Source organism: Phalacrocorax aristotelis, chromosome 3, assembly GCF_949628215.1.
Source record: "Phalacrocorax aristotelis chromosome 3, bGulAri2.1, whole genome shotgun sequence".
Classification (NCBI taxonomy): domain Eukaryota; kingdom Metazoa; phylum Chordata; class Aves; order Suliformes; family Phalacrocoracidae; genus Phalacrocorax; species Phalacrocorax aristotelis.
Window position 1 is genome coordinate 28044560 of NC_134278.1, and position 23798 is coordinate 28068357.

General features: G+C 39.7%; 1 protein-coding gene across 6 annotated transcripts in view; it reads right to left on the reverse strand.

Moving 5' to 3' along the window:
- Positions 1-23798, reverse strand: part of DST (dystonin) — a 316847-nt gene that overhangs the window by 171059 nt on the left and 121990 nt on the right. For all 6 annotated transcript variants that reach the window (XM_075087012.1, XM_075087006.1, XM_075087009.1 and 3 more), the window contains 3 exons: positions 23153-23230; positions 21283-21375; positions 2989-3155 (listed from right to left, as the gene is read on the reverse strand). In XM_075087012.1, the coding sequence (XP_074943113.1) occupies positions 2989-3155; positions 21283-21375; positions 23153-23230 (338 nt within the window). The remainder of the gene's footprint in view (positions 1-2988; positions 3156-21282; positions 21376-23152; positions 23231-23798) is intronic.

A 23798-nucleotide genomic window follows, 5' to 3' on the forward strand; every position in this document is an offset into this window, starting at 1 on the left:
CGGGGCTGGGGCTGCCCTGCTCCTGCCTGGGGCGGTGGGACAGGCCCTGGCTGCTGGGCCCTGCCCTGCCACCCCTCCAAGGGGAGACCCCGCCGCTGTGCCCTCACGTGGATAAGCTGTATGGTGGATGGAGAGCGCACACTTACTGTTGCTCAGTACAACTGCAATTCTAGATACCAGTAATATGCCTGGGTATTTCTGAGCCTTCTGGTTATTAGGTCTTAAAATTAGGTCTGGGCCCATTTAAATCCCTTCCAGGGCTGGCAGTCGCATTCCTGCTGAAGAGCCCCATCCCCACTTGCAGAGAGCAGATACTCCCCCTGGCCCAGAGTGTACAGTGCTTCTGTAAGGAGAGGTATCTCTGGCGAGCACAGCATACCTGGCACAGGAGGGGCTGCCACGCTGCACTGCGACTGACAGATGTGCACCCACAGGGCTGCTCTGCAGTGGCAGCACCACAGTCCCACCCCACCACCCAAGCAGGCGCACCTGGTCGTCCGCCCTGGTGGAGCATGCCAGCTGGCAGCATCCGCCCGATGCTCAGCCTAGCTCCTGAGATCACCTGTGATCCAGAAACTAGGAGCTATTAAAACAGACAAACAGAGGATGTGGAGAATCACTGCCAGAAATGTGCACATTTTGTTAGTGTTTAACCTACTTACTGCTCAGAACACAAACCAAGCTTTAAAAGAGCTCTCTAGAGTAAAATACCATAGGTAAAAGTATCAGATGACTGACTGGAAAGACCATTCCTATCTTGTGAGCAAACAGATAAATCATTATCTGTTTTAACAGTACAAAACAGCAAAGGAAAAAAACATAGAAGCTCAATTAAATCAGTAGAAGAATCTTACTGATTTCATCAGCAAGGTGGAGTCCAAGAATCTGTAACCTCTCACACTAAAAAGACATGAGATAAGGATGGTAAACATTCCTGGGAAGGACAAGGGATCCTTAGGTGGACGAGTTATGTTTGCAGGAAGCGGATAAGCCAAATGGAAACTGCCACAGAAGCACACAAAATGGGGACTCAGCTCCTCAGCCACTGAATCATCTGCTTTATGCAATGCACTCGTGTCAAAGGTGCCTCTGCTTCCCCACTGAAAACGCTGTGAATGAAACTAACAGAGCGCTGCCACAGAAACACTGCTCCAGCAAAGCAATTGTAAGTACTCAGTCATGTCCCATGGCATTAACATTTGCACAGCCAGAGGACAGAATTCAAGTTTTTAAATTATTTATTAACCGATGTGTACCACAACTACTAGCTGCTAAGCAGTAAAGGCTGCACTGCCTTTGGTAAGCGGTATAAGGCTCTGAAGAAGCTCTGGGGAATACTTTACATTATTCCATTAAGCTCCTTCCTTTTTTCCCCTCCCCTCTCTGTATCTTTCAAATTGTTTATTTTTTCAAATTCTTGCCTGTGCTATACTCATTCTTTTGGCCGCTCTGTCCTGAAGTAAAACAGCCTAGTCTTTTGCCAGCTATTTCCCTTTGTCTTGCCAACATTACTAAAAGAAGACTTTCTTGCTGGCATGCACCTCCTCCCTGACTGGCTACCCAGAACAGAAGCATAGTCAGAAAAAAACCTCATTGATTCAGATGCAGCTTCATTTTACCATGAAGTTATGCACTGCCACAGTTAACTTCTCTAGGACTCTTGAGCACTGTGTGTTATGCTTACGGCCTTTCTACACAGCGTGTGAGAAAAAGGCTGCAACTGCTCCACTCACCTCCCACTTGACTTTAGTGCCCTAGTCCCCATACTGTATGCATGTTGGCTCTCCCTAGGCTTCTTTCTGTGGTGAGCCAAATGGTCCCACAACAGGAAATCCAAGTACAGAATAACCTGCTCAGGGCCTGTTCCCTGTAGCTGCATTAAACCACCAAATTTGTCCCTCTCTATTTGGGACACTCCTTTGGTATTATACCAAGGAAATAATGTACTTTAAACTTCCTTGCAATATGCCCCAGGGTATACAGCACAAACTCTAAATAAATAAATAAATAAAGCCCAGAATTTGCAAGCCTTGCACAGTCAGGGAAAACTCAGTACACACTAATCATCCCAGTGGCCAGAATACTCTCCCATGGGGTCCTCTAAGACACAAAACTCCTTATTCAATTCAGGAACCCAAAAAATGTACAAAAACAGAGAGATGCTGCCAATTAAGAGGGAACGCTGAGCACAGCAATGATCTTAAATCTTGTTCCTCTGCCAAGTTTTGATGCCAAAGTTGGCTTTGTGAAGAGAGACCTGGTTTTAGTTAGAATCCAGAATTAGAAATGCTCTCAGTAGACATCCTCAACTGTATTTTAAGTTAATGTAGTGCATACTTTAGCCACAGCCACCAGTGATTCTAGAAATGCCTGTTTGTAAGACTGTGGTCACAAAAGCATAGAAAGGGGCGGGGGAAGTAGCACAATTCCCTGCTCAGACTGAGAATGTTCAAGCCAACTGGTCCCATTTTCCATAATACCCTGCCATTTTACAGGAGACGCATCTTAGTGTAGATCTGGGCTCCAAGCAGAAACACCAAAGAAGCTCTAGGCTCCAGGGGCTTGGTAAAGTCATACAGGGAAGAACATGGGGATCTTAGGAATTTCTCAGGTCATGCAGTAGTCGATGGCTTTCACCAGCAGTGCAGTTTTGGATGCCGGCGATGAGTTCTGTCTCTACCCTGCCTATACTCTAATGTTAGCATGACAAAAAGGAACTGTGGAAAAGACTGGGACATTCTTCTCAGCAGCTTGGAAGTGCCCACATGAGAGATGTGTAGGATTTGTGGATGTTCCTCTGAGGAAGGAGGGACATGCAAGGGCTAATGAAGCATCATTTGGCTGCAAGAAGCAGCGGATTGCCCAGGAGGAGCTAATGTCACCTCAACAGCTGCAGTGCTATTACAGGCATACACCACAGAGCCCTCTCTCAAAGCACACTAACATGCTGTAATAAATACTTTCCAAGAGAACAAATGGAATACTTACCTGTATTTATGAATGATGGCATTAAATAATCTTCCATCGCGCCAGCAGGTAGTGAAATTTTCACAACGGATTCCAGCATAACCCTCGGTTGTCTGCTGCGACCACAGGAGCAGTCTCTCTTTAGCAGACATGTCCTCTGACTCTCCAGTAACATGGATATCAGATATCTAAAACAGAGTTAACATAAAGATTACAATTACATATAACACATTATAATGTTCAAAACATTGCAGAAAACCACACTGCACTATTGAAGAATTTTCTGTCTGATATTTGCATACATAAATACGATTATTCATGTAGCAGATTAATATTCTTTCATGTCATATCCTTATGCACTCTGAGTGTCTTCAATATCAATATGAAATACATAATTCATAGCATCACAATTTTCTTCAGTTAGCCAGTTCTCAGCCTCTTAATTTCTAGGGACAACGTAATACTGTTATGTAATAAAAAATACTTACCTATGTCTACTATATGAAGATAATGTGAATAATAATCTATTTTTATGTATTCTAGTTATTATACATAAATGTTATATAATTATATAAAATACAATTTATTTTATATGTATACATCCCACCTATCTAATACCCACATTTATAGTATACGTATTTTATTTAGCTACAATATTCCTCTCTTAAAACAGGTTAACTTATACTATATGCTGTTCCAGAATTCAGTAACAAAACAGTCACTTATCATGAAAACGGACAATAATGGTTTTAGGACAAAATTTCATGAGAAGCATTTTAGGAATGACAGAAGGACTGAAAGATTAGAAATGAAAATTTTGCCTGATGTATGTTTGGTTTCGTATTATCTAAGCATTATCAACTTCATGTCAGGGAAAGCAGGAAAGCATTGCGTATTTTACACACAAACACTACCTTCTGGAACATTTAATTCTCCCCTAATGAAGTTCAGTCAGTTTGCTTAGAAAACTATCACTGTATAAATATGAACCAGACATCTCCCTAATTTGCACAGGTATTGTTTGCACCTCGTGTTACAGAAACTGTACTCAATGAAGACGTGCCTTGATAAAGAAAGTGTTATCACATATTGTCTGCCTTCTAAATGACCACCTTTTACCAGTTATCCAAACAACAATAGGCAATATGATCTTTTATTATGAAGAACACCAAGAACCCAGGTACCATGAGGCACTACATAAGGACCCATGCACCGTATCTCAGACATTACAAAAAGCAGGCTGAGGGGCTTGGGCAGAGGCAAGAGGGCCTGAGACAACACCAAGATTTGTGGTTGGACACTAAGCACCCCCCCGTGAGCCCACGTGGAAGAGGCGGTGCAGCACAAGCATACTCCCAGCACCGCAGGGAGAGACAGGTCTCTTCTGGCTCTGGAGCCAGCCTGAGCCCGGGGCTCACGGGAGGTTTGCCCTCTGCCAACTTCAGGGGCAAGGTACATACTTGAGTTATCTGCCGAAAAGGCATAACTCTGGAGATGTGTCAATTCCAGCAATCCTACTCCACTGTGAACCAGGGAGCTACATTCATTAGGTCAGATGCCTCCTCCTCGCCTTGAAATCTCTGCAGACAAAGGGGCCTTCTGTCTGGTCTCTTCCCGGGTGAACTCAGACAGACTAGGCTGGAAATTCCAGTTTTTTCTCAGAGTAAAGCCGCCTAAAACACAGCGCCAGGAAGAGAGATGTAGCCTTCCTACTGATGCTACTGTGTCAATGCCTATCAGGAGGTAGTGTAAAGCACTAGGAATCAGGGGACCAAAGGGAGAACCGTAGAGATGTCAGGGCAGTGTAGCTGCTGCAGTGCTCTCTGCGATTTCTGTTTAACCACCTTTCACACTTCCATGGGATGATAAGCATTTAGAGCCATAAAGTAAACTGCAAGTAAATTTAATGCAGGGAGCAAATCAATTTACATTATTTTCTATGCAAGTAACCACAAACCACGAAGTTGTGAAAGCAGTTCTTCAGACACTTCCCACAAGCCATCATATCTGCTGGCTCTAGGTAAAGGAAAGATACAGGCACCAATGCTAAAAAGCAAAGTAGTTTGAACTTTTCAACTAGCCCACAAATACCTCCAAAGAGCTGATGGCATTTTTTGCATCCTATTGTCTCCAGCTTCAACACTGCATATTTTTAAGAAAAATCAGAGAAAAAAAAATCCCTTATCTGTTTAAAACACTTAAGAGAAGCACATGCAGCTGTGATTGTTTATAAATTTCTAGGTATCAAAATCATGCACGGAGTATTTAGTACATGAAATCACACAAAATAGAGACAGTATGAGTCTTACATGGGAAGACAACAGGGAATCTAATGTGGCAAAAGACTAACTTAAAATATCTCTGAAAATATTCTTGTAAAAATCTGGGGAACTCATCTGCAGTGCAAGATTTCCTCTCTGTTGGTTACCTTTATTATTTGTATTTCAAAACAAGAAAGCAAACTTAATTTTTTTTTCCAGTAGCTTTAGTTTCTATTCATCACAGAACAACAGACCACCATATAAATTAAGTCAACCATTAGCCACTTATCCAGACAAGCTTCTGAAAGAGATGATGTCATCTGGAAGTCCCAGATGTCTAGCAAAAAAACCCCCAAAAACCTAATTATTTCGCTGTCATTTTCAGAGAGCCCTCTGTGCATAATCCTTAAGTATCATATTTTTTACTATATTCTAACTAAGCAACCTAACAATGTAATTTGCTAATGGCCATTCCTTGCTATGTTCAAACCTCTAGCCTCCTTCATGGTTAATTGCCCCGTGATGGCTATGTACGTTTCAGACTGCAGAGAGTGCAAACGCAGCATATTTGAGTGCACATTAGATTCCTCTGGCAACAAGTGATTTCAGACATCAAGGCAACTTCTGAAGGTCGTACTTGCATCTGCTGTTACATACAAACAACATTTGTAGCTACAGACATAAACACAAGAAGAGTATTTCTTATTCTGAAAGTGACCACTAGGCAAGCTTGCAATCCAAAGTTTGGATGGCTAAAACATGAATTTAGCTCATTACCCTAAGATTAACAGGATTTCATTCCAAAATCTTCCAAGCACCATTCGGCACCCTAGTTGGCCATCTGAAGGAAAAAGAATAGACTAGACTGGGTTTAAAAACTGAACTTGTTTTTCACTCATGAGGTAGCCCATTTCGGTACAAGTTAAGGAACACTAACGTTAGCCTGAGCCCTGAAACAGCCTGAGCAGTTCTCTAAATAAAGTATTTTGGATTCCAAGGTAAGATTTCAGACTTTTCATAAACACTGAATTCATATTTACAAAGTAAAAAAATACACTGAGGGAAATGGTGAGTCAAAGAGCTGTATTTGATTACACTTACAAATACGAGCGCTACTTTTCATGATGCCCTATTAACTGGGAACTACTTAACAAGTAAAATACTACCCCCCACAAAATAAGGTGTCAGAGTGAGAGAGAGAACACACAGCTTTCCTTTGATACCCCATAAGGACAGTATAGATACTCAACTACCAACTATGCATTATCATCGGTATTTAAAACATCATTTGCCACAGAAATAAAAAGGACTACTATATTAGCAATACTAGAACAGAAAATAAAATACGAGTAAATGAAATCTTTTACTGTTCAAATTCTGTCCTTCAAAACAAACAGTTTGCATGAACCTTTCACTCTTCTATCCCAAAAGCCTATCATTTACCCACTATAATCGGTTACTAGAGGACATCTGTTCCTTGAGCATGGAACAAATTGAGTTTGCATGAGTTTGAACAGTTGTTTGCTAAATATCCAGTTCTCCAAACTACCTCAAAGCCTGTGAATTACAAGTTATGCAAGAAAAAGAGACAGAGGTAATTCTCTGCATAGCCCTAGTATCTCAGGATCAAAGCCTTAATTAGCACTAAATATTCTGTTTTTTGTTTCTAAGTGAGAACTAGTTCACCTCTGCTACTGCAAGTGTTTTTTCTCTGCAAGTTTCCTGTGCATCACCCAGTATACACAGTACACAATATCCATATGCCAAAAAGCCTTGAGCTCTTTGCTTGCATTGACTTCAGTGATACAGTTTTAAGTCCAAAGAGCAGAGGAGATCCGAGAAGACCTTCCAAAAAAAGATCAACAGTGGTGCTGGATTTCTGTGGCTCATTTTTTAAAGTACAAACAGAAGAGCAAGACTGGTAGAGAAAGTAAGGAGTCTTCCCTCCAATTCCATCTTATCCCGAATGTTTTGGAGCAAGTCTAAACTTGACATAACGTCCTTAACTGCATAAAAGTATATAATGGGCTAGAGATGTATGATGTATAGTGAAATGTATTCTGATGTCAGCCAGCCCTAAAACAGAAAAGTCTGAAGAATACAAAGAAATAAGAGAAAAAAGAATACATGAATACGGAGGGATTTTGAAATGCTATTTTCCACCTAAGCCAAGTAGTTAGTTATGTGTTGTGTTTGGAAAGGGTTGTTGACAGCATGTTGAGGGAAGTATAGTTATACGAATGGAATTTGAACTTGCACGTGATCACAAGAAGTCATCTCCCCTGACGTTACAGCTGGACTTTGTGAGTTTCCATTTGGCCATAAATTCAAATGCTTCAATTCAGCTCTCGCAAGGTTCTGTGGAGCTGGAAGCCCAGCTTTGGGCAACACCCTTCAAAAAATATTGGATCAGTTGAAGCAGATCACAAGAGAAAAACAAGAATGGCAAAGATGTAAAAATACATGGCCTGTTAAGAAAGATTGAAGAATCGGGTTTATTTGGTCTAAAGTAGGGAAAATCAAGGGGAGAGGTGGTAACAGCCTTCATATATGCAAAAAGCTGTTGCAACAAGGTAACAAATCAACTCTTCTGTGAACAGGAAAAAGAACTGAGTTTGAAATGAGCATACGTGTTTTCAGCTAAAACCACTTTCTTAATACAGAAGACAGAAAAGCACTAGGATAATTACTTAGGAAACATGCAAAACCACCAATAAGGCAGACACAGAATAACAAGTATCAGTCAAGAACGAGTTTTTCTGTGGCACGTCTTCCTATGCATGTAAACCAGTTATGATTTTGTGTTCAAATATGTGCTACTTCATTACCTCCGTTTTCCTATTTGCAAAATCATTAGCAAGATCACTTGAAAACCAAAGAATATATTCCAGTAGTGGGGACTATGGTGTTTCAGAGGGTAAACTGCCACTTCTCTGTTACGGTGCAAATTCACCAGCTGTACCAGTGAGTTTCCTCTGGTGTCCGCATCTCAATTTGAAAAGCCAACACGCTTTGAAATATCAGCCACATCTGAGGCACTGTGTAAGCTGAGAGTACATTACAGCGTGGGTAAGTTGACAAGGTGAGTGGAGGCTACTGATCTCTGTAATTACAGCAAACAGAATGGTAAAAACTGAGATTGATAACTGCAAACCTTGTGTATTAGCTCAGGCTGGTAACAGGAACTTTGTGGACTTGTATAAATAACATCTTTACTGTACTATACTGAAATACAAAATATTCAAATACTTGTTTAATTCTCAAATGCATTCAAAAGGAAAGCGGTCATGGCTTTGTAAAATAAGCTAGAGTCTGATATCTAGTCTTCTTCCCAGATTTGTTTTCAGGTCAATGCTAGGTGCTCTTACCCTTACTTATATTCAGAATCTTGGGTGGAGAAAAGGAACTGAACTGAAAACCAGGCATTTCCCCTGATCTGTCAATAGATTTCATATTCATATCATTATGCAGTGTTTTATCGTTGTCACCAGCAGAAGCCTCAGTATTGATGTAGGTGCTCAGCAGAACCCTCATTTTTTCCCCCTTCCCCGTGGTAACAAGTGGTATATGCCTGGCTGGAGTAATAACTGCAGCAATATTAGAAGCTGTATTACTCTCATTATACAGGAAAAAGCAGCCATGCTTGGCTGAACAGACAAGGCCTCATACTCTTTTACTCAGTAATGACTTTGTGCAAATCAAAGAACATCCCTAAGCTGTTCCTGAATTCCAGCTAAGATTAAGAGGGCAAAGATCTCTGTGTGTATTAGGACGCTATTTGTACTAGTGTGTACTGTGTGTTGTAATGGGGTGTGTTATATGCACTTAAAAACGAAGCTCGGAAAAAGTAGAATTTGATGCCTGTTACAAAAGTAAGTTTTATAAACAACAGAAGTGTAGTTACTCTTTGCTGGAAAGAGTACCTTTAGGATGTGTCCATTCCTTCTGTTCACTCAACTCAAAGCTCAGATGTCCCTGTTGAGCAAGGGAAATCAGTTTTGGACCAGATTCTGCTATCAGCATTTGACCCACACCTACAGACTTCAGCTGTGCTGAAGATAAATGGGGCAGAACTGGTAATACGGATTGAATTGGTAAACATGAATACCAACAGACAAGAACTTGCTTTCCTTCAGATACTTCCTTACAAACTAAGCTTTGATTTCCTTTGTTGTAAAAGAAAAATAATCCTACCCTCAGAGGAAGAAGGAATTTAAATAATTAATATTAATAGGTCATATAGACAGTTTGGGAGGAATGATCTTTTAAAAGAAGAAGTGTAGAGCATTATTAACATGATTTATGTTCTACTTCTATTTCAAGCTGCCTACATATTTCTGTCATTCTTTAGTTCCTATCAGCCGTAACTGAAAAGAATTAGAAATATTCCTTTCCTTGATAAAAACCCCAAAGGAATTACAAGACTGTCAAGAGTTGATAAGAAAATTTACAGCAGATATTGAATGTGAACTTAAACAACTCTAAAATTCATTCCACCTTCTAGAACCATTTTAACATTAAAATCTTTTTCCTAAATTAGGAAACAAGTCAAACTACAGACAGCAAAACAGCACAAGGATACAGCAACGCTCCTGAAGTTGAGGTATTACTTAACGTGTGAAAAAGATCAAGTAATATGCTTTGTCCTATGACTACCTGTCATATGTAAATATGTGCATATGTAAAAGGCTTATATCCAGCAAAGTGAAGATATTTTTGTAACAGTGAAAATACTGCTCCTATACTTATTCTGAGCTAACTTTCAAAGATCATGTACTGTGCCAAAAATATTTACCTTGCTCCTGTTTGGTGGAACACTAAATAATGCCTTTTCTTTTGGCAATTGGGAAAGCACAGCATCAGAAGAATAAACCCTCTTTTGTTCAAGCAGCAGATCATTTTTGCTTTTAGAGAGAAAGTGATGCAACTTTTCAGATTTATTGCTTTCTGGGACATCTTCAATAATTCTGCAAGAAGTTATGTTTAACCCAGTTTCTTCGTGTTGTCTGCCTAAAACGTGGATAGCAGAATCCAAGCTGGCTGCTTTTCCATAACAAAGACGACTAGATTTCTTCAGGAATGCTAGTTCTCTCCTGTTGCTATCCTCTGAGTATTTCCTCTTCCATGAAAAGCGTTTCTCTGAACTCCTCTTGTCTTGTTCCTTTAACCATGTCTCTTTTTCATCAGACTTGGTAAGCCTCTGATTATCACCATGAAAACTGTCCCCACAGAGAGAATCACTCTTTGTTTCACCCAGTAAAACTTTTGCCTTAACAAGATTAGCCGAAAGGTCTGTACTCACAGGCAGAGCATTACCAGCCACGGTCACTCTCCAGGGGAAGGAATCTGCCAATCCCACACCCTTGGGGCAGTTCTCGGTGTTCCCTGAAATCTCCACTTCATACTGGCTTTTTTCTTCATTTTCTTTAACCTGTACTGAATCTGGTCCCTCGTTGGTTGATTTCTTTCTCCTTTTCCTTCTGAAATACCTTCTTCCAGGAGAACGTTTAGCTGGACTTAAGGGAGCTTTGGCAGGATCTAAACACTGTTCTTCCTTTTCAGCCCTCACACATCCACAGATATTCCCCATTTGGCTTTCGGTAACTCACAGTTGCACAGTCTCATTCATTCCAGTGTATTTACATACACTTAAATCCTCCTCAGAAAGTTAAGAACCGCCGTTTGCACCGTAATTTCTTCCAGACTTCTTCACGTCCATCCTCCTCAGTACGTAGCCATTTTGCTTATGAGAAATGCACACGCAATAAATGTTGTGGCGTGGTGCCCAGGCAGGGCCTGTGTCTGATTAGACACTGTGGCTTATTTCTGGCCACCAATCCTCTTAAATAAACATCACTGCTTCAGCGTTGGGCTGTAACGCTGATGGCCTTTCACAGAGATGACATAGCATTTATGAGCAATAGAAAATTCTCGCGTGCACTTTTAACTTCCCGTTTCATTTAGTAACTTGAGCAAGATAAAGTAGAAAAATATGCAGCAACCTTTGAAACTATTAGCTACACTCCAAATCCAAAAGCAAGCAGCGCAGCAAATAGCAGGGATGTAGTTAGCAGATTCGGTTTGCGCTTCAGATGTTTTTATTACGTATCCAGTGATCCACAGAAAGGAAGATTAAAGCGAAGGATCAGAGATTGCTCTGACAGCTTGTTGAGGGTCAAATTTTTATTTGTATGTGGAGTTTTCATAGCAGCTGATGTTATTTTTCACTGATTCGTTAGCTATAAATAACATGCTGCTTCACTACTCTCATACAAGCATAACAGCTTGCTCAGGGCAGTGGCGTGGTGTACTGGGGGCTGGAACTTTGCAGCAGATTTAAACCTTCTGGCAGATAAAGGTGAAACAAATCATAAAAGCCACTCTGTCTAAAAAAACTCCACAAAGTCACTGTTTATAAGAATGGAGCTTTATCCTCCTCTCATGCTCCTGTTCTCTAGGCATCTCTGTATAGTTCTGAATACAACAGCCAAGAAGCATGAAAAATGGGTAAAATGTAAACTATTAAAATGCAAGCAGAAGTCTATGCAACCGACATACCTGGTTTGAAAAATATCTGTGTTTTGAAGCTTTGGCTTCATTTTTTGTTACGAATATACAAAACTCACTAAAACCAAGGCACATCAGCAGGGGTAGATGTGTATGGTTTCCCATGCTGAGAAAGAACTACCGAGTGACTTGCCAAGCATTATCAGGTGTTACCATTGAGTTTCCCATGTTTATTTGAAAAGGAATTGCAATAATGAAACCCAGAGGCTTCATCCCCTGGGGGAAGTTCCACTGAAGTATTTTATGACATTTTACTGACAGGAACTAAAATGAATAATACAGCAAAGAAGTAGGATCAGCTTCCAAAGAATTTCCAAGAATATAGGTGCTCATTGCTGACCACTCCGGGGCAGTAGGGTAAAATCTGACAGTAATGCTTAGAAAATTTTATATATTGACACCAAGGCACTAGAGGCTGCTACAGAATACCCTGTACCACTGACAGCCAGGCAACTACATACAGGCACAATGCTAACGTGTCTTTTCAAAGTAAATGTTTATGCCATGACTACACTCTCTTTCATGGCCTCAATTTGTATTTGCATTTGTAGTATGCTTAACATACAGTGCGACTGTGACATTTGCTCCCTTTACTCACAGGAAAAAGCTGTACTCTAGGTAGCTTAGAAAAGCTAATTTCAGTGAAGGGCCAGAGGACTCACTGATTTAAAACATGCATCCACATGGGATCGAGTTGGATGCCGACTTGCCCCCCGCCCCCCCCAGTTAACAGAAAAGCACATTACAAAAATAAAAATATAGTCTTTGTAAATGACATCACTGTGTTTGTACAAACTAATGGCTTTTATGCTTGAAAATATACCTCTCTTTCTCCTCTCTCATCAGAAAAGATGATTCGGGACTTTGCAGTGCAATGGACCGAGACTGATTTAATTTCACACAGATACAGCTTCTGGTTTAATAACAACATGTCTAAAAATAATAAATGGTAAAATATATGATAACATAAATATAGCCTAACACAAGCTCACTGCCAATGTTGTTGTTCATCCACAAATTTCACAGGAGTTAAGAATTCGCTTAAAAATACTGCAAATTTCAATTTACCAATGCAAGTGCATCTTTAAATTAAGACACACAGGCACTGAGGTTTCTAAACAATAATTATATTAGACTGAGATTTAATGGAGTGTGATTTAGTATATACTTTTTAAACTGTTTACATATTTAATAATCAGCACGATACCACATTCTTCCAAAGAGAAAACATCCCTAAAGCATTCTGTTATTTCAAAACTCCTGTTAGAATTGGTGTCACTGTCATAAAAATGTCAAATCAAATCTACTTCAAGAGAGGTCAGAAGAAACACACATTGTTATTTTAAAGCTGACAATCTGTGTTTTGTAATGTAATCAGTAATTTAGAAATGCCTCTAATTTTGTACATCCTCTTTCATATACACCTTAGAATTGGATCTGGTTTTTTTCTTAAGAGTAGGTAATTCACATTTTCAGAAAAATCAGGTGCTTCTGAAGTATTTAATTAATTAAAAAACTGAGGCATCAAAAATACAAGAATCAGTTCTGAAACACTGGTTACACGCTCAGTGCTCCCAACAACCCTGGCTTACTGCTGCATATTCCAGGTCAATTTAGTTAAATGCATAGGGTGTAACTGCAACTATTCCTAGAATTTAACCATTTCTAAATAGTAGCTAGGAACAAATGGGTTCCAAATATACCTCTACAGATTATTAGTAGTGTTTATAATAGGTAAGAAATATGTATTTTTGATACTTAATAACCCATTTAGCAATACTTGCCAGCTATTCCTGAGTGAGAAGGCTACCACCTATTAACGATTCTTTCTGCTGTTCCTTGTTTTTCCATGAACCAAAAAGTAACTTTACAGTCACTTTGACTTTGTAAGTCACTTATGCTCTTGAACCAAAGAAAAGATCAGGGACAAAAGAACTGACAAATTGCATTTGTATCAGAAGTGGGGTTTTTAATATATATAAAAAAACCTCTGCAAAATCATATTCCATGTTAAGAGAAGATGACAACTGAAAGCATGAGTAAGTAAAGACAACGTAGACTACGTGATCACCTTCACCTAATAAAAATTCCATAAAGTCCTAACTTTGGTCTCAGCAAGGAAGTAGACAGAGACAACAGGATTAAACTGGAGATTTAGAAAAAGGAAATTGAAATTTCTTCTAAAACCTGTCCGCTAGAGCAAAGAAACATGATATTCTAAAGTATCAAAAAGAGACTACCACTGAAGACCACGTGAACCACCACAATAATGCAAAGACCTGACCACACCAGGGCCTTTGTCTCAGACACCTGACTAGACCTGCATGGAAACTCGTCCCTGGCTAAAGACAAAGATCTAGATGATAGAAGCTGTTAAAAATACTAACATGGATTGCCATGTTTTGTTGTAGGGGGTTTTTTTTGTGTTGTTTTTTTTTTTGTGCGTGTGTGGTTTTGTTGGTTGGTTGGTTGGTTTTTTAACAAAAAACCCAAAGATATAAATTTATACCCACCAGTGCTGGAAAGTTTTAAGGGGAGATTAGCAAAATACTTTTTCTGGCACATAAACCCTTAAGAAGCATAATATGAATAAAGGATTAGACAAAACTTGTCTGCAGTTTGATCTGTCTTAGAGGCTGCTTAATCACAAACAAGAGGTTAGTATTACGACACAGCAAACAAAAGATTAACATCGAGACATGAAAGAGCTCATGCAGATCTGTATGAGTATGCATTTAACCATAGATTTCTGTAACTTGTCAAACACATCTGTGACTGTCAAATGCATTATGCTCTTCACAAGGGACAGGTGTACTACACATTAAAGCAGCAACATTGTTGAATATCTGCATATTTGTTAGCCTGTAAAATGCCAAGACCATTCATCCTTTGTACACTTCTAATGTATGCTTTATCATTGTTTCATAGAGTTAGCAAATGTAGTAAAGGAAAGATCATTCCACTTTGTCAGCCAAACTGCGCCTGGTATCTTTTATCCTAGAACAACATGATAAAAAGCCTACTGGGAATGCATTACAGGTAGTTTTGGATCTAGGATCCCTTCTCCCCCACCTCTTTTTGTTTTGTTGTTGTTTATACAACACAGCAAAAGCAATGGAGCATTTAGCACAAATGTCATTTCATGGTACTAAAACAGCATACCAGATAACCAGCAAGCATTTTGTTGCACAGCCCAAAGGTCACACGCAGAATGACAGGGAGATAAATAAAAAACAAAGAGAAAGTGAAAATCTTGTGCTGATTTAATAAAGAGCAAGGCAAAATAATAAAGGCTTGCCAGCACATAATATAACAAAGGTTATACTTGGAGCTGTTTGAGCTGTCCTGGCAACCACTGCTCAAAATCTGAAAGAGCTGTTCAGCTTTCAGGTACCACTGAGGTACCAAAAATCACAACCCTGAACAGGAGGGGTTTTATATGCAGTGAGATGGTTTACAAAAAGAGGAATTTGTTCCTTGTTGATGGTTTTAGAGGATTAAAGAGGAACGGAACCAAATGGATGAGCTAACTGCTCATAAATCTTACCCTGGTACAGGTATCCAACTATTTGTAGACATAAAGTCTACCTATGACTCTGCAATAAGCCTTAATGCCTCCCATCCTTGCTGTGATTCAGATGAGTCCCAGAAATTCCAAGAACTCTGCATTCATTTTCTTATCAGAGAGCTAGCAGTTTTCTTTCCAGGTTTGTTTTTTTTTTTTTTTAAATTGCTGAAGCATTCAGGAAGAGATAACTAGGAGCTCAGCTGAGGAATAAAATACAGGAAGAGTATACCCCATCATACACAGAATGACAGGTCTGCTGCAATGGCTAATGACTGGGAATTGCAGCTCCCAAGTGGAATACAGTTTACCCTATGACTGCTTATAGTCAGAGATTAGACAAGTGGCCACAAAGCTCCACCTTCAAATCTTTGCAAAGACCAGCCTTTGAACTGTTCTAACTATTTTAAAGCAGAGGCAGATTAAACTTCAGTCCTTGGGCTCCAAGACCCACGGCTCTGGCATGACCCAGAAGCAAGCTTCAGAGCCAGCTGCCACCACCAGCTGCTCGCAGCAGAAATAGGTGCCAGAACGGTGAGCGAAGGCCAGACCCAGCGCTCTCAACTCCACGCTGCCACCTCAGGAAAGAGAGGAGGAAAGCAGGCAGCATGTCTTGTATGGTGACCCCATCACAGATTTAACAGCAGAGTGGCTGAAGCAGAGGAATGTGCACAGGTCACCGAATATCCCATTATCCCTCTGCCTTCTGCATGTTATTTACTGGAATGGGCCCCCACAGCTGAGCTGTCTCCTCCTCTGGCCACCCTGTATGAAGCCACAGCCTTCATGACTAACACAAGAGTGCTTCAAATTTACTACCTGCATTGCAAGCGCTGAACAGCTAACTGCAAAAGGGGTATCAAGAACTTCAGAAGCAGCTGGGTAGCTGTCCTTTATCTCAGCCAAGCCATCTACAGACAAATCCACCCTTCCTACCTTTTTGCCCAACACAGGTAAAAGTTTAATTGCTGATCTGCTGGACCAAATGAACCATCTATAGAATGCTTCAGGCCAGACTGATAAAGAATCAGTTTTGCTTGAAGGCTTATGGGGAGTCAGCAAAAAAAAAAAAAAAAAAAAAAAAAAAAAAGTATTTGCTGGCTGACAACAGAAATGCAAAGAGGCTACACATGCCACAAGGAGGCCCGAGAGAAAGCACCAGCCAGAGGGGGCTGGATGGTACTGGAACATCTGGACAAAACAGTTACTGACTTGAGCCTTGAAAGCAGCATCCTGCAAAGAGGCCTGACAGCAGGGAGCTGGGGAGGGTGGAAGGAAAAGTGTTTCACAGCAGTTCCTGAGCTGCAAAACGATGATGAAATAGAAATAGGAAAAATAGAAATGAAAAAGAAAAAAGGATGAAATAGAAAAAGTCTATTGAGTCATGCCCCAGATTTCTTTTTTAAGGACAGAGTTCACAAGGCCTAATTCTGGATGCCTGAAAGCTTAAGGCTTCAGATTTTGCATTGTTTTGGCATGTTTTTTTCAACCAACTGCAAATTCTTCTAAATATTTAACATTTGTTAAATTAAAGAATGTTTGCAGTGGTTTGAGAAGAAATTATCATCAATTTTCACATAAATTATCTTACTAAAATTGTGGTTACTTACTGAGGCCAAATTCTGCTTTCATTTATCATTGCTTATCTCCAAGGTCATGAGTAAAATTGTACTGGGTGTTGGAAGAGTCCATTCATGTATTAATTTGGATATTTATACATACAGCCAATAAATATACAAAAGACTGTAATCTCATTTAGCATGTTCTACAGGTGCCAGGAAAATAACTTACAGTAGTTACTGCATTATGAAACTGAATTTTTGAAAAGCCACATAGCATTAAAAGCATGTGAAATGTATATATTGAAAGCTTCACCAAATCCTAATAACATACATGTCTCAGAGATTTTCAACACCCACAGGACAAATTGTTTTCTAACACGCTCAACTCAATAAACCACCGGATTTCCCATTCCATCTTTTCTATCTCTTATATGTAATTACTTGGGACACAGAAGAATATACAATTTCTGGACTTGTGCAGCCGCAAAAGTCAATGGTATAACTCAAAACAACATTTATATTTATCTAATTATGGGTACCAAGTCACAAAGCCATAACTATCTCTAGACATAATTCAGATGCAGAAGAAATTTAATCCTCAAATGCGTACCATCTTTTATTTTTATTCAACATGTCTTTCCCCTAAATCATTCCTAAATTCATTCCAATACTCAGAAGGATTTTCTATTTTGAGGAAGTATTATCCTACAGATAAGTGCCATGACTCAGAGAAACAAGAAGCCACAAACAACAGCCAAAAAATAAATCCCTGGCATCTTGACTTCTTCCCAGGTTGCAGTGTTGTTAGAATATACATAAACAATGGAGCAGAGGCGGTAACATCGCATGGCAAACAGCTCCTTAGACTCACTGAGAAATTAACTGCTTCTGCAAAGGCTGGGAAAATTTAAGGGGTAGTTCAGATTAAGACACCCCAATGTAGGTGTCTACACATACGTGTTTACATGCTGGCTAGGTCTTGAAGAGACCATTTTCAGTGGAGGCAGGATTTGGTTTCCTAAACATGGGTTTCCAGAGCTCTTTGAGATACCCTGCTATACCCCAATTGGCCTCCAGCTGCAGGTCTAGAAGATGGGTCTCTCATAGCTAGTTAGTACAATTAACAGATCCTGAACAGCAATTTTCACACCCTGAAGTAGACATAAGAAAAAAGTCATTTGACCATCTAGAACATCTGAGACACTTAGAACTATCTGAGATATCTACATGGGATAACAGATAAACCACAGGACCTAAGGAAACTTGCTTCCTACTGCATATACTACTGGATATGCTGTGTCATCTCAGATCACACTAAGCACCTATGCGCAACAACTGAATAGTGGCAAGTGATCTGAATTGCTCCGCCAACCTCACCTACTGTATTGCCTAGGCCTCCAGGCCTCAGATCTGTCGCTAAACATGTTTACCACCATTTAAGATGCAGTTTATCCTGCCTGATCTGTCTCTTCCCAGATGGTAGTGGGTTTCCCATAAGACCTACATCATGTTTCTCATACTCACGTGAGTGTGTCACCAATCTCCAACAACACAGATGTTTATGCTTAGTCACATGGAGTGAGCCTCTAGTAGCTGGTTAATTGACTGACTCTCTAGACTATACTAGCTGCATAGACTAAACCTCTATCGCTCAGATTATAGGGACAATTTAGACAATGCATATGAATGCAGCTCCCCATTAACACCTGGATTTATGTGTCTTAACTTCAAACTGAATCTCATCACAACTTTCCCAGCATCGACAGGATTACTCCATGCATAAACAGTTATTATCACAAAGTTTCATCCCTTTGTGAAGACTCTGCTGTTAAACTTATGTTTAGATTTTTCCCTCATTTAAAATCTAAGTGAAGACAAAAAAAGATGAGGTGCAGGTCCACACATTCTTCTGAACTTCCTAATACATTCTGAACTCGAATCGGCCATATACAGGTGTCAATGACACCAAAGTGCCATGTACTTCAACACAGTGTCATACACTCAAATGCCAGGCTAGCACAGAGGGTGTCTTTACACCACCTTACAAACCCCTTCTACATTAAGTGTAGGTACTGCAGCCATTAATAGCAGAACACGGAAGGTATTTTTAAAAAAAATCTTGTTCAATTATTTAATATTTACTAATGATGCTTAGTATTTAGGCCAAGAACCACTACTCATTCTTAAAATTATTTTACTATTTTGAAAAAGTGAAAGCTCATGAAGAGGGCAAACTGCATCCTGGGATGCATCAAACAGCACAACCAGCTGATCAAGAGAGGCAATTATCCCGCTGTATTCAGTGTGGTGCGGCCTCAGCTGGATGGAGTGCTGTGTGCAGTTCTGGGCCCCGCAATTTAAGAATAATGTGAAGGTCCTTGAATGTGGTCAGAGGAGGGCAACGAAGCTGGAGAAAGGGCTGGAAGGAAGGTCCTATGAGGAGCCACAAAGGACTGTGGGCTTGTCTACTTTGGAGGAGGCTGAGGGGCAACCTCATTGCTCTCTACAGCTTCCTGAGGAAGGGGAGAGGGAGGTGCTGAGCTCTTCTCCCTGGTATCCAGTGACAGTATGTGTGGGGATGGTTCAAAGCTGTGCCAGGGGAGGTTTAGACTGGACATCAGGAAGCACGTCTTTACCCAGAGGATGGTCAGACACTGTAACAGTCTTCCTAGAGACGTGGTCGATGCCCCAGGCATGTCAGTGTTGGAGGCATGTGGACAATGCCCTTAATAACATGCTTTAAGTTCTGGTCAGCCCTGAAGTGGTCAGGCAGTTGGACTAGGTGGTCATTGTAGGTCCCTTCCTACTGAAATATAATATTCTATTCTGACAGATCTGCAAGATATGAACTGTATTGGTAGACATCTAGTTGGTAGTTATTGGGGGTCAGGACAGAGTGAAGTAACTGTGTTTCAGCTACAACTGAAATGCTTCTGTGTATTTCATATGGAGCAGGCTACCTTATGGGAGAAAATCCTTGTCACACCAACTCACCTAAATTGGTTACTTTCATATGTTTTTCCTTCTCATAATTTTTACAGCTATAACTAACAACACTAACTTTCATCACTTTTTTTAAGTACCCAAAAATTGTGCCAGATGTCCTGTGCTTCAGCTAGTGACAAAAACTAACAGTTTCATCATGCCTCAGGTTCAGAAAGATAAAATATACATCAAGTAAATGTTTAAATTCCACTAACAGCTTCTATTAATAAAGTTGTTAACAACCTTTATTCCTTAAAACACAGCCTAATTCTGTGGGTCATGCTTAAATATATTTAAGCCCAGCCTTCCTTCTCCGTATAACCATGTGGTAGCAAAGACTGGCACGACTGGGAGGAGATGATGGAACTTCAGGTCCTCGCTAGCGGTGAGCAGTTAGTGGTTTCTCCTTCACCCTGTGCACTGACCTGGGCTAAGCCATGCACTCTGTTTAGACCAGGGCCACATTGGCCTTATTCTTGTCTTCTGTTCCTTGTTAGGATTTGCAGAAAGGCAAATTGGATCCTAGCAGCCTTTTTGTTTGGTGGTGGTTTTTTAATTTTGTTTTGTTTTCTGGCTTTGTCTGTTTGCTTTCCTTTTTTTAAGAATTTTTTCCAGTCATAAATTCAGTGCAGGATATTCATAAGTGAACCACGCTTTTTCTGGACGATCATGTAATTTTCTGATCATTTGAAATGCCTGCACAGCAGGGATTTTATCGCTAACAATGCCACAGTCACTAATTGGGAATTATCTGTCATCTGAATTACATCATCTACAGCCACAGCCATTGTGAAAGCCTCATTTTGAGGAGCAATTTAACACCACACACTGTAAGGCTGCATTATACTGTACACAATCCCACCAGTGTACAACAACCAGAGTGCCACCTAGCGTGACCCACATTACCATTGCTGAGGCTAAAAACAACTGCTGAAGTGTTATGAACTACTAGAAAGGGCTGGGAGTAGTGCTTACTAACATAGTCGTATCAGCAGAGAAATTCAGATCCAGAATGAAAAAAACATTTAAAATTAAGTTAATATATTTTAATATTCATCAAAAGAAGTTTGCAGAATAAAACAAGACCAGTTTGTCCAAATGCTGGAAAGAACACATGAACTATTGTCTTTAATGATGTTCAAAACCTAAGCTATTCTTCTCTCACTTCACACAGAGGAAATCAGCAAATAAACACCACCTTCAGATTCAGTTTATATCATAAGATACACCATCAAAAGCTTCAAATACACATTAGAGAAGAGACATAATCTATATTTTTGCACAGCCTATATGGAGTCCTGTCTAAGTTGATGCATTCATCGTAACTGTATGCAAGAATCTGACCAAAACCACTGCCAAGCAAAAGCAGACTTACCTGAAAGTGCAAAATTATGGTCCATATCAACCCCAAAGTCAATTTGGGATTCCCATCTGTTATGTCATCATTTCTAATGTTAACCAGTTTCACCTGCCGTCATGGAAAGAAAATACAGACAAAATTGAAATAAATATGCCACAAATACATATTGCATTACACAGGCACAACTATAAAGATGCATTACTCACTTTCCGGGCCTACTCTGTTGTGTTTTTTAATTCCCAAAAGCAAAAAGCAATTGCATTCTGGCTGTAAGCAGCCCACCAAAAATTGCACCCATGCCAAGCTGAGAAGATTCCTCAGCTTGTCACTACACCAGCAGATCTGCTCCCTGTTCCAAATACCTGTCACCTCAGTCCTTGTCAGGTGAGAAAATGATAATAAGAATATGATGATCCGTAACTGGTGCATCAGTCTCAGGGCAGTGCTGAGATCTGGGAAGCTATCACAACCTTTCCTGTCCCCATGCTTTCCTGCATCAAAGCAAGAATTCAGCAGCATCAGAACTGGCTTGCTAAAACACAACAGTCTGGCTTGATAAAACCAGAAATTTAGTATCACATTTAAATAACCAATGCTGTAATAATGACAAGAACTTTTATCGCTTCTGCCGCTGTACTCATTCACAGTGCTATAAACATGAAACAGTTAATAGGATTAAAACAAAGGCTGAGATTTTTCCACTCCAATGAACTCACATTCAGAGTGAGTTCAATAATTCTATTTTTTCATATTTTATTTTACATTTAATTTCTCTATGTGTATTACATATCCATAGCCTAGCAATTAAAGGTGAGTCAGCTAAAAGGCTGACTTTATGTTAGTAATGTTACATGCACATGCTTTTTAACATATACCCTGTTATCAACCAAACAAGTAAAGGCATGTCCTTTTCTTAACTATTAGGAAAACAAACAAACAAAACAAACCACCAACCAACCAAAAAAACCAAACCGAAAAACACTCTTTCTGGAAGAAAGAGAATGTATTCCACAGTTCAAAAAAAAGCAATTAAAACCAAATCCAAATGTTTTCCTCCCAATGCATTATAAAAACTGTTTGTGTTTGGCAAAACTCTACAAGATGGTCAGCTATGCCTTATTTTTGGTTTTTTCTTCTTTTTTTTGTGGTTTTTTTTGTTGTTCCCCCCTCCCGCCCCCTCAAAATCAGGCTTCAAAATTACCAATATATAGGTTCTCTCTGCCTTACAATCACAATAAAGCATTCTATTTGGAGATTATACAGCCAACCTGAGCAAGTCACCTCCTAAACGTGGTTTAGAAACACCTAACTCACAGCAGTGGAAAACCACCAAGCAGTGTGGGTTTCAAGTGTTTGGCTTAAAGGAGATACAGGTGAAATTAAGCCTGAATCTTCCACAGCCCAGGTGACTCTACTGCCTTTCCAGGGAACCACTTCTGCTTTCATCAGGACCAAGGCTTGAGAAAGTTTTCCCAAAACAAATATAATCAAAACAAGGAACTCCTACACAATGTCCTAATTTCTTTGAATCTGCATTTTACACTAAAAATTAGATCATGAACAAAACTCCACACCAGCTAGTATATGGTCAGCATGAAAGATGGTTAAATCTACTACAAGCAGCTCCTGAGGATCTTACCCATAATTTTTTCCTCTTTAACATCACATACCACAAGGAGTGTGTTGATGATTGCTCAGAGAAGGATGGTGTAACATTACCTTTGCCACATCTCTCTTAACCATCTCAAGCATGAGATCAAGCCAAGCCTACACCAGCAGCTGTTACACAACATGCATAAAAAAACCAAGTAGGACATATTTTTTATTTCTTAGCTACAGGTAACAAAATTTTCATTAATGTTTTTTATTAAAATTTTCACCATACCTGGCGTTTTTTCAAATAGTCAAGTGCAATTTGGACGTTCTGGAGTCTGTGAAAACGCATCCGACCTTTTTCTCGGGGCTAAAATTGGAAAACAATATTTGTGAGACTTTCTTATCACATAAAAGAACAAACTGTCCTATTTGAAGATACCATGTAAAACATTTGAAACAATATGGTTTTAATGAAGCCAATACCTTTGGTGGAAAAGTGTGCTTTAACAAATTTTTTTTAACTGTTGTTGAAATTTTTTAGCACAGTGAGATCAGTGGTCCCGAACTGCAACTTTGATCCATGCATGCTGATAGCTGTTTCCCTGTGAAGTACTATTTAAGCCAAGAGGGCTAAAAAAGGCCCTACATCAATCTACCTACAGAAACAAACTGCAAGATATTATTATAAAATATTTACAGTATATTAAGCAAAGCAAAATGTAAGAGATGGCATGGACCTTTACGTTCCTCTGGTAAACTCCGTGATGGAAAAGCTTACCTCTGTATGCAACTTTAGGATTGAATGCTGTTTATTTAGGGTATGACTGCATAATCATTATGGTATCAATCCAGATTTATTTAAAACATCTAATACAGCTAATGCCTTCCTCCAAACAGAATAATACAGCATATACAGACCTAGAGTGTAAGTTTAA